The sequence below is a fragment of the Salmo trutta genome, chromosome 1 (assembly GCF_901001165.1).
Source record: "Salmo trutta chromosome 1, fSalTru1.1, whole genome shotgun sequence".
Taxonomy (NCBI): Eukaryota; Metazoa; Chordata; class Actinopteri; order Salmoniformes; family Salmonidae; genus Salmo; species Salmo trutta.
In genome coordinates, this window is record NC_042957.1 from 52711961 (window position 1) to 52724315 (window position 12355).

Genomic DNA, 12355 nt, shown 5'->3' on the forward strand with positions numbered 1-12355 from the left:
CCAGGGAGTCAGAACTCTCTCGCAACCTCAATCTCTCTCTATGAGCCCTAGGACCATGCCTCAGGACTACCTGTCCCTGTCCCCAATCCACCCAGTCGTGCTGCCACTATCGAACCCTGACCGGTTTCACCGGACGTGCTAATTTGTCCAGGACCTGCTCTTTCAACTCTCTCTCTCTCTCTCTCTCTCTCTCTCTCAGACCTGTTGTCTCGACCTCTGAATGCTCGGCTATGAAAAGCCAACTGACATTTACTCCTGAGGTGTTGAACTGCTTCAACCTCTATAACGACTGTTTATTATTTGACCCTGGTGGTCATCTATGAACATTTGAACATCTTGAATTACAATCTGGCCTTAATTTACATGTGCTCTTATAATCTCCACCTGACACAGCCAGAGGAGGACTGGCCACTCCTAGGAGCCTGGTTCCTCTCTAGGTTTCTTCCTAGGTTCCTGCCTTTCTAGGGAGTTTTTCCTCCTACATCTGAATTGCTTGCTCTTTAGGGTTTTAGGCTGAGTATCTGTATAGCACTTTGTGACAACTGCTGATGTAAAAATGGCTTTATAAATGTATTTGATTGATTGCTGAGGAGGTTGTTCAACCAAGTTGGCTGACTCCCTGCACCTTGCTCATCCTGCTTGGAAACCCTGTAGCCAACTAACTTCGACACTCAACGGGTCAGTGCAGCACAACCAACTGTCTTTCAGTGCACAAAACCTGTTTCATAAAGACAGTCTCTGCCGCCTTTCACTCCCCTGTACTATATCATGTGGCTTGTTTTAGAATGACGCCTCCTGGTCCCTGCTATTCCCTCCAGCTTCCCAGCTGCACCTTGGAGGGTTGGGGCAGCTCCTGTTACAATGGCTGCTGCCTGGCTAGGGGGCCTGCTGCTGCTATAAACAACTCTCTGCAAGCTGTCAGTGAAGGCTCTGATGGGGGACATTGGGGGAGATTAAGGTGAGTTAGTCATTTTAAAGATGGTGGATCTGTCCTGAACACTGATTGCTTTACCATAATAATTTCTGAGTGAAACACAGATTTAATAGATTTGTCTTCTAGGGTGGTGGAACTCCTGGGCACAGCTATGCTGATATTAGTTTTGAGTTTGCAAGAAAGGGGTTTTACTATACTTGTGCATGTGACAAAAACTTCAAAATGAATGTCACTTTGGTGTGAGTAATCTTGATCTTGGGCAAGTGTTGCAAGAAGATAAACGGGAGGCGAGGCAGTCAGTCTCAGTAATAAGCATTTCTGTGAATGAATGACTGTTGCAGATTTTACAAATACATGTAATAACAAGTTGCTTGCTGTGTATCTGTTCTAAACTAGTATTGCTCAAGTTTGGGTGAGAGAAGCAGCTCTGGTTGAGTGCTGGCTGGCGCCAGTGGTTCTCAATGAAAAGAGAAATGGCCAGGCAGGATGACAGTCAGGCCCTGAGTGTAACACTACCACTCATCTCTCTGTCCCAAGCACCACCTCAAGGTTCAGCTTTCCCACTATGAGGTCACACATAGATAGATTACAGAATGTACTGGTACTCTCAGCATGAAAAGGGCTTTTCCTCAGTACATGGAAGCAGTATCTAGGAATCATTGGCCATGGTAAAAGGTCACTCAATATGGCTCCTGAGTGGCGCAGTGGTCTAAGGCACTGCATCTCAGTGCTGTAGGCGTCACTACAGACCCTGGTTCGATTCCAGGCTGTATTACAACCGGTCGTGATTGGGAGTCCCATAGGGTGGTGCACAATTGGCCCAGTGTCGTTAGGGTTAGGTCGGGGTAGGCCGTCATTGTAAATAATAATTTGTTCTTAACTGACTTGCCTAGTTAAATAAAAAATAAATATGAACTTCATGTGTACTGCAAAAAAGATGGGTCTGATTCCCACTGACATCTTGAAAAAGGAAACACAGCTGTATGTGTGTTCTTGAGAACAAGATCTCAAGCAATTTCTAGTCTTCTTTAACTGTGTCATTTTAATGAGTGTCTAAAGGTTTTGATTGATTAGTGAAGGCTTTAACATGCAAGCAAGCCTTGCCATGGATAGGTAAACCAGATATCCTGCCCTTACACGGGCACAGACAGCATGAAGTTCAATCAGTGCACAGAGATAAGACAGAGAGAGGAAAAGTCCAAGAGATATGGATTTTATATGGCCATGGAAAGTGGCACAAGGAGGGGATTTCAAAGAAGCAAACCAAGTCTGTTTTGTTGAGGGTAGACTTTGTTTTAATTTTTGCTTTGTTTCATCTGTATTTATCAAGAGTTGTAATGCATCCCCAACAAACCTCCCACTTTACCCCATTGCCCACACTTCCTAGTCATAGCACAGCTGCTAGGATACCACTTGTCATGGGGATTGTGACAATTAGCGAGAAACGATCATTAAGACAATGCAAGCATTTTACAATCATTAAGACCATTCTCATCCCCCATCTGGTCTGGACTGAAATCCCTTGGGGTATATGTATGCTAACAATGACAGCCAAGTCCTCCACTCCACCCCAGAACAATTGTGTCAATTGTTAGTGTGCATTCAGGGAAACAATGATAGAAAAACATTCCAACCTCACCCCTTGTCATAGGCTTTATATGCATTAACAGTGACAGCACAGCGCCCTTCATGAACGGGTTAAAGTAAGTAAAGACACGTATAATATGCCTCCCAGTTGAAAATAGGCCTACAACTGATTTTGCTATTTTTAAATTGCTTCAACGTCAATGTTGATACTCAGTTGTGGAGATCTGTTTAAATTGCAACTAAAATCATACATCAATGTTTGTTTTCGATTATCAGACATCATAAAATGTCCTTACTACACAACTCCTGAAGGCTCAGCTAATGGCAGCTTCCTTGTGCACTAAATTTGCCTGCACATATGTCTGGCTGCAGGTGATCTGCATATGAAAACTAAGTGGGGCAACTGTTTCCTACCCACTGGGCCCACACTGATTCAATCAATGTTGTTTCTGTCTGCAATTATCAAAGACATTTCAAATCACTTGATAACTCTGCTGTGGTAGACAGCGCGCAAGACACGCTTCCTACCACTATCTATATCACAGCCGAGTTATAGGTTTGCCAGTTTGGAGAAGTACAGATATTCACACATTATACAATGCGGACAAGGAGTTATGGATTGGTTATTTGCCCTCAGTAACATGATTTTGGGAAAGAAGTACCCCCCCCTAAGAATCTTTCGGCAGTTATTTTTTCGGCCTCCGAAATTGTAACCACCTAGCAGTGGGTTTCGACCAGAGTTGGGCCTCCTCGCTTCGCTCCAAAGCTTTGCATAAAGTAGAGCACAACTCAACTTTTTCTTCCACTCCACAAGCAAGGTTCTCGGCGCTCACCTTCCCCAGCACATTTCTCTGTGTGTACTTGTTGAAAATGTATGGGGGTGGAACTTCTGCTGAATGACTTCAGCAGGAGAAGTTCTGCCCCCATTAATTTTCAACAAGGGAACGCAGAGAAATGTGCAGGTGATTGTGGGAAGGTGAGCGGCGAGAACTCTGCTAGCAGAGCTGTAGAACATTTTTTGCTCTACTCTCCTTCAGGCAAACTTCAAGCGAAGCATTTTCAAGAGCAAGCGCCTCTGATCAAAACCCACTGTATGTAAGACGCCCATGTGTGGAAACGCGGTGTCCTTTATAGGGCTATTTGTATGATTACTTTGAGAGCTTTAAACTGAATAGGTCCACATAGGGTCTCAATAACAGCAGAAAAACTGATAGGCCTAAAACAAAAGAGCAGAGATTATAAATGAAGTCATGTATGGCATCTTATCTGAGCAGCTGATAATGTCGAGAGAAGGTGTGGGCAATTGTAATTATCACCTAAACACTTGTATAAAAAAAATATGGATTTAGCACACTTCTAGATCTGATGAAGGCATAAATGCCTAAACACATTAGCCTGCCCCGACAATAAAGAAGTGAAATGAGCTGATGTCTTTTTGTCCTTTTTTTCATGTTTGTCCTTTTTTATGTTTATGTCTCCTTTTACCAACGTTCTTGAACTTGAGATTTCATTTGAAATCATTGGCACATATAGTAGAGCACCCAGTTAATTAAACGAGACAGCACACGTTACCCACTCCACAATGTAGAGAGAACTTTGCTTGGCTGAGCCAAAGCCTTTGTAAACAATTGTTTGCAGTGGCCTAATTAAGATTAAGAGAATAATGATGTGTTCTTTTGAGTTCTCCATCTGTACACAAAACATAGCAGATTAATTATTTACCTGCAGCTCACACCATGCCACTTCTACTGTTGTCTCCGTATCCAGGCCTTTGTACACCGTCTTAAACGACCCTCTCCCAATTTCAATGTTGAATTTGAGGAACCTTCCATCAGGTGACGTCGCCACGGCTTTGGTTTCAATTTCATCCTTTTCCTCTTGCTCCCGTTTTCTTTCAAATGGAGCGCGAGATAAAATGACCTTTTTGTCAGTGATTTCTTCCTCGGAATCTGTACTTGTGCCCTGTGCTTGCGAGCTGGGCTGTGGCGCGTCCCAGGTATCAAGAGGTGGTTTGGGGTCTGATGCTTGGGTACCAGGTGAGCACGTGCTCGGGCTTGAGACAGGTGAGGCTGGTACTGATGAGTCCACCTTTTTCTCCTCTGCCGCTGTTTCGGCTAAAATATCATCAGCAGACCAGGAGTGAGTTTTGGAGAGAGGGTCATCATCGTAAACTTCAGGCTCCAAATCCAATGTATTTATTTTGCTCAACCTGTACGAGTTTCTCCTGGAGTTTGCCGAGTGTCTCCTTCGCCTTGGTGGTATTCGGCCAGGGAAGCAGGAGTTGGCATCGAACCCAGCAGGTAATTTGGAGAAACCCAGTCCGGCCACGTCGACCTCTAGCTGTGACATTTCTGTTTTATGAGTTTTGCCGCGAAACGCAACAGGTGGGTCTTGTGTCCCAACTAGTGGATAGTGCAAATCCGAATGAAGGCTATTCAAAAACATAAAACTGGACAAGGGAACAACGTAGGTTGCAGGGAATGTGGATTATTTCGAAAAATAAAAAAACAGGCAAAAAGCTACAGAAAACCAAATGAGACAAATAAGTATTGGCTAATAATACAAAAACTATTTAACAATCAACGTGTGCTGACAAATCTCTACACCTCAACCTGAATGAAGGTCGTTCGAGTTCTCCCTAGTAAAAAGTGATTGTTTAAATCCGCCAAATATAATTTACTTAGTCGTGGTCTTGCTCATAAACAGACGAAAAATAAATGTGCTCTTATAACATTAATCCGAGTATTCCTCAAACTGTCTCTGGTCGCAAGTCTTCAAACTGTTCGCTCCCAATGTGGATTAAATGTGTATCAACAACGCGTAGACTGCTCGAACGCTCCATGGGCATTGGGCTCCACCCCAAAAACCACATTTCGGATCCTGTGTTTTGCCTGCAACCTTAGACTATTATAGGTAGTGAAGCTATAGTTCCCGTGAATGTACACTGAACAAAAATATACACGCAACATGTAAAGTGCTGGTTTCATGAGCTGAAATAAAAGATCCCAGAAAGTTTCCATACACACAAAAAGCGTATTTTCCATACCACAAAAAGCTTCTTTCTCTCATATTTTGTACACAAATGTGTTTACATCCATGTGGGTGAGCATTTCTCCTTTGTTCAAATAATCGAACCACCTGACAGGTGTGGCATATCCACAAACTGATTAAACAGCATGATCATTACACAGGTGCACTTGTGCTGGGGAATATAAAAGGCCACTCTAAAATGTGCAGTTCACTCAAGTTTTGAGGGAGCGTGCAATTGGCATGCGGACTGCAGGAATGTCCACCAGAGTTGTTGCTAGATAATTACATTTTAATTTCTCTACCATAAGTATGGCGTCATGTGGGCGAGCAGTTTGCTGATGTCAACGTTGTGAACAGAGTGCCCCATGGTGGCGGTGGGGTTATTTTATGGGCAGGCATAAACTACGGACAACGAACACAATTGCATTTTATCGATGGTAATTTGAATGCTCAAAAATATTGCATCGAGGCCCATTTTTTTAAGGTATATATGTATTCCCAGTCATGTGAAATCCATAGATTAGGGTCCAATTCATTCATTTAAATTAGCTGATTTCCTCATATGAACTGTAATTCAGTAAAATCTTTGAAATTGTTGCATGTTGCGTTTATATTTTTGTTCAGTATATATTTTCATAGTTAACGTTTGCTAAAAAAATAAAACATTCTAATGAAGTTGACTTTGAAATTAGAAAGATGTTAGTTTGTGGTGAGTAGTAGCCTAAACATACTGTACAGTAGTACTTGCAAACTTACTATTCAAGGTAGCCTAATAGTGGAATCTTGGTCCAAGTGTGATATGAATGCATTCTGGCAATGTGCCAAGGCTTAAGATTCCAGCTCTTGGTTTAGAATGTTGGACTTACAGTAGGCTATCCTGTATATTGTGCTATACCATATGCCTACTGTAAGGTCATTATTACGATGACAGAAGACAAGTCATCTAAACTTATATTAACTTAATAATAACTGTTTTACTGAGGTAATTGCTCCCAGAACAGGAGCTATCCGCTTATCTGTGGTGACTATCTTTAGCAATGTTACATAATGTTGCACTGTGAACTACTTGAAATAGTGGGTAGGATACAAATGGAGATAATGACTACAGCAAAATGAATGAATCCATCTTAACGTCAAGTTGCAACAGACTAAAATTGCCTGGCAGCCTGCCATCCTGGCACTGTAGAAATAGGCTTCATCAAGAAGTCTGGATTAAGCCAAAGACAGCTGACCATCTAAATCTAGGCTGTACCTACCTAATCTCTTCAATAGGAAATGAAATCACAGAGACAAAAGCAATACAGATAAACTGAAAGAGGTTTCACTGTCTTATAAAATAGGTTTACAACAGTGTCCTCACCAGTCAAGTATTCCCTTTTTGCCTGATGATGAACTCAGTAATACGGGGTTGGGTTGTGTGCAGATTTAGTCAAGGAAGGGTAGTAGCATAGTGGTTATAGCAAAGGGGGTTTATTCATGTCTGTTTGACACATCTCACAAATTCTCATCAGTTACTTGTGATATAGCACAGTAGTAGCATATCACTCAAAGCTTAAGAATAGATATGTAAAACACTCCCAGTAGGTACATTATCGTCATCAGTCACTCTCCACCACAGACACACACATTTCCTCCATTCCAGGTTTAGAGTGTCAGGCCATTCCAGGGTTAACGTGAACTCCCTGACACGGACCGAGGCCTTGACACGGACCGAGGCCTTAGCAGGGTTCCGGGACGAAGTGGAGAGAGCGGCTTAGCGTTGTGTGGCCAAGTGATTGCAGGCCACATTAGCCTAGTGCCACATACACCTTACTGTTGACTTGTGCGATATACTGACCCCATTCCCCTCATACTAAGGATTCCAGCCAGGGAAGTTCCAGTCAGTGTCTCCCCAGCCAGTGAGACCATGTGCTACGGCTTTGATTCCTGGGTAGACCGGTGTGTGTTGCCATATGCTTACAATCCCTGACACAGACACTGATGAAGGTGCTCAGCCTGCCGCTGTAAAACACAAACAGACCGACAGACAGACAGAGGGCCAGTGACTCTTTGTTTATCCCCTCCTGTCACTGTAACATACAACATGTATTTAAATGTGTGTATCGCCCTCTAGCCTACTGTAAACACAGAGGGCAGTGTGTGTGTACATGAGTGTGTGTGTACGCCTGTGTGTGTGTGTGTGTGTGTGTGTGTGTGTAAGAGCTTGCACCGTGGAGATAGATAGCTCAAGTCCCAGCACCTGATATAGCCCTCACTACCACTGCCAGGAGACTTAAACTAGCCGTCCCCCACCTGTCACATGAGCTTCACAGAGAGGCTGTGTGGAACAGGGGAGAGGAGCAGTCAGAGGGGGAGCTTATCTGCAGGAACACATTGCTCCTAATGCAGCAGACGGCCACCCACAGGTGCTAATCACTCATGTTTGATGAGAGCTTCTGCCAAGTCATCTTTCCAGAAAAGAGGAGTAGCACAAAAATCCCCATGAAACAGCATGGAAATGGTTCACACGGTAGACGACGTGCTAATCGCAGCGCTCTTCACAATTCCAGCTAAAAAGCAGCGCGACGTCCTCCCTTCTCTGTCTGCTCTCTCTGCTGCTGTATGGTTTGTTTATCTCCCCGTCATGAGGCAGGCAGTGCAATACGCTCTGTTCTTTTCTGCTTTAGCTGACACGGGTAGGGGGCAGGAGGCTGGGGAATAATAAACAGAGGTCCTATTTTTTGAAGGTCAAGGAAATTGATATGACATTAAAAGCTTAGTGGCTTTTGCAACTTTTCCAAGGGCTTTAGCAATACTCATAAATGCCTGCCATAAGACTGTGAAAGTGTATTCCAACATACACAGAGGGAAGCTCACCAGTTGGAAAGCAATGTGAACTGTTGAGTGTGAACAGAATATTAAAGTGTGCACTTAGGTGGGATAATAATACATAGACTATTAATACCACAATAATCCAGTTGTAAACAAGGCATTGCGTGAAATTTGCCAGGTTGTTAACATACTCAATAAACATGGACAAGTAGCACGCCGGTCATACAATTTCTCAAGCAGGGCCTGTATGCAAGTGCAAAAGCTATGGCTCTTTCAGACAGAAGAGAGATAAATCCATTCAGAGTGAGTGGGCTTTTAGAGAGGCCTCCTTTCCTTGGATGCCAATGACCATTACTATGCACATACCCTATATTATCCCTGGCCAAATCCGATACTTTTTCCACTAACTGGTATTTTGACAACTCTCATCAGCTCTTTTCTCATCAGATCTTTTTAGAGCTGATCTAATTGGTATTTTGACCAATTAGATCAGCTCTGAAAAAGATCTGATGAGAAAATCTGATGTGATTGGTGAAAATACCAATTAGTGAAAAAAAATATCAGAATAGGGCTGCCTGTCTAAACGCAGCCTACGGTGTCTAACCTGTGTCCCAATACTCATACATGGCTCCCTATCCTTGCCTCGTCTCCTACTGTAGGTCACCAACGCTCAAATAAAACTGAGTATGTGACAGCAATACTATGAAATTCCCACCTAACCTACCTATGTGGTAAATGAAGGACATATGTTCCCTGCTCTTGTTGGAGTATGTAATGATAGTACTGTAATGTAGAACCACACTTGTACTTGGAATGCATTGATGTTGCCACCTAGTGGGCTTATCTGGAACAACACAGACCAATGTTGGAAGGCTGCATCTCAAAGTCTGCCTATACTGCTCTGACAGAACAAAATTAAAAATGGAGTAGGGTTACATCTACAACTCTTCTCTTTACAGTCAACAAGTCACACATCAGCATGTGGGAGTGTGTGTCAACTCTGGAGCTACAGCAGGGCTAGGTGGCTTTGTTGTTTGCTTTCACTGATGTATGAACTAACCATTAAGCCCTATTAACCAATGTTTTATACTGAGCTTAAGCAGTGCTTTTTTCACCTTTATTTAACCAGGTAGGCCAGTCTGTTTTGTTATTCTGATTAGCTTTTGCCTAACTTGATGTTGCCAGAAATAATCAGCTGACATGCGAACATGACAAACAAGTCATATTTGATTGCAATATTGTTAGATAGACACTAAACACATCTCTCACTGGCGATTTCTGTTAGTGCCTGCTTTGAGTCTGTATGAAGCACTATTTTGTGTGAGTCTCTTGGGAGGCCGTCATTGTGTGTTGTTTTCAGTAGGCCTGCACACTTTAACTTCAAGATTCTTGGCATACATTAGTGAGCCATCACTGTGGCCTTGAGGGCAAAATGTGAGCCAGAGTGAAGGGTTACCAATTTACCAGGACCCTGATGCAGGTGATTATAAATGTAGGCTGCTGGCAGGGCCACTGTCCAGAGGGAAGTGCTTACATTTTAGTCATTCAGCAGACGCTCTTATCCAGAGCAACTAACAGTTAGTGCAATCATCTTAAGATAGCTAGGAGGGACAACCACATATCACAGCACAGGCATAGAAAGTAGATTTTTCCTCAATAATGTAGCTATCAGTAGAGAGCTAGAAGGGGAAGGGGTCAAGTAAAAGTGCTGGTTAATTTTTAATTTAAATATTTTGGGGGGGGTCAAGGTGAGGAGGAGGATGCTGTTTGAAGAGGTAGGGTTTCAGATGTTTTCAGAAGATGGGCAGGGACTCTGCTGTTCTAGCTTCAAGGGGAAGCAGGTTCCACCATTGGGGTGGCAGGTCAGAGAAGAGTTTGGAGTGGGCTAAGCGGGAACTGCAAGAGACCTGAGGTGGCAGAACGGAGTCCTCGTGTTAGGATGTAGAGTTTGAGCATAGCCTGAAGGTAGGGAAGGGCAGTTCCTCTTGCTGGTCTTTAGGTAAGCACCATGATCTTGTAGTGGATGCGAGCTTCAACTGGAAGCCAGTGGAGTGTGTGGAGGAGCGGGGTGAAATGAGAGAACATGGCAAGGTTGAAAACCAGGGGTGCTGCAGCGTTCTGGATAAGTTGCAGGGGTTTAATGGTACACACGGGGAGCCCAGCAAACAGCGAGTTGCAGTAGTCCAGACGGGAGATGACAAGTGCCTGGATTAGGACCTGCACCGCTTCCTGTGTGAGGTAGGGTCGTACTCTACTCTGCTTTGATGTTTGCAGAGAACGACAGAGGGTTGTCCAGGGTCACGCCAAGGTTCTTTGCACTCTGGGAGGGCAACACTGTGGAGTTGTCAACCATGATGGAGAGTTCTTTGAGCGGGCAGTTCCGTCTTGTCGAGGTTGAGATATCTGCCAGGCACACATAAATGCATGTCGCCACCTGGGTGTCAGAAGGGGGGGAAGGAGAAAAGTAGTTGAGTGTTATCCGCATAGCAATGATAGGAGAGACCATGTGAGGATATGACGGAGCCGTGTGATTTGGTGTATAGAGAGAAGAGGAGAGGGCCTAGAACCAAGCCCTGTGGGACACAGTAGTGAGAGTATGTGGTGCAGACACAGATCCTCTCCACGTCACCTTGTAGAAGCGGCCTGCAAGGTAGGATGCAATCCAAGAGTGTGCAGAGCCTGAGACGCCCAGCCCTGAGGGGGGAGAGGAGGATCTGATGGTTCAGGGTGTCAAAGGCAGCGGATAGATCTAGGAGGATGAGAACAGAGGAGAGCGAGTCAGCTTTGGCAGTGCGGAGAGCCTCCGTGACACAGAGAAGAGCAGTCTCAGTTGAGTGACCCGTCTTGAAGCCTGACTGGTTAGGGCCAAGAAGATCGTTCCGAGAGCGATAACGAGAAAGTTCATCAGAGACAGCATGCTGAAGTATTTTGGAAAGAAAAGAAAGAAGGGATAGAGGTCTATTGTTGTTGACGTCAGATGAGTCGAGTGTTGGTTCCTTGAGGAATGGAGCAACTCGGGCCGTTTTGAAGTCAGAGGGTTCAGGGATGAGTTGATGAGGGAAGTGAGGAATGGGAGAAGGTCTCCAGAGATGGTCTGGAGGAAGGAGGGGATGGGGTTGAGCGGGCAGGTTGTCGCGGGCCAGACCTCACTAGTCGCAGGATGTTATCTGGAGAGATAGGGGAGAACGAGGTCAAGGCGTAGGATAGTTCTGTGTGAGTGAGACCAGGGGACTCAATAGGCTGAGTAGCGGATGTCGTAAACCTTTTTTTCAAAGTGGTTGACAAAGCTGTCCACAGAGAGGGAGGGAGGAGGGGGTGGAGGATTTAGGAGGGAGAAGAATGTGGAAAAGAGTTTCCTAGGGTTAGAGGCAGAAGCTTGAAAATTAGAGTGGTAGAAAGTGGCTTTAGCAGCGGATACAGAGGAAGAGAACGTAGAGAGGAGGGAGTGAAAGGATGATTTTTATTTATTTAATTTTTATTTAACCTTTATTTAACTAGGCAAGTCAGTTAGGAACAAATTCTTATTTACAATGACGGCCTACCAAAAGGAAAAATGCCTCCTGCGGGGACGGGGGCTGGGATTAAACATTTAAATAAATTGAATAAAAATATAGGACAAAACACTACATAAAGACAGACCTAAGACAACAACATAGCATGACAGCAACACATGACAACACAGCATGGTAGCAACACAACATGACAACAACATGGTAGCAACACAACATGGCAGCAGCACAACATGGTAGCAGCACCTAACATGGTACAAACATTATTTGCCACAGACAACAGCACAAAGGGCAAGAAGGTAGAGACAACAATACATCACGCAAAGCAGCCACAACTGTCAGTAAGAGTGTCCATGATTGAGTCTTTGAATAAAGAAATTGAGATAAAACTGTCCAGTTTGAGTTTTTGTTGCAGCTCGCTCCAGTCGCTAGCTGCAGCGAACCGAAAAGACGAGCGACCCAGGAACGTGTGTGCTTTGGGGAC

At 44.2% G+C, this 12355-nt stretch overlaps 1 protein-coding gene across 1 annotated transcript in view; it reads right to left on the minus strand.

Moving 5' to 3' along the window:
- The window catches only part of LOC115199739 (serine/threonine-protein kinase WNK4-like), a 75813-nt gene extending 70205 nt beyond the window's left edge, over nucleotides 1-5608 (minus strand). Inside the window, exon 1 of the mRNA XM_029762135.1 lies at nucleotides 4244-5608. Coding sequence (XP_029617995.1) covers nucleotides 4244-4966 — 723 coding nt within the window. The 5' untranslated portion in view covers nucleotides 4967-5608. The remainder of the gene's footprint in view (nucleotides 1-4243) is intronic.
- Nucleotides 5609-12355: the final 6747 nt, after the last annotated feature.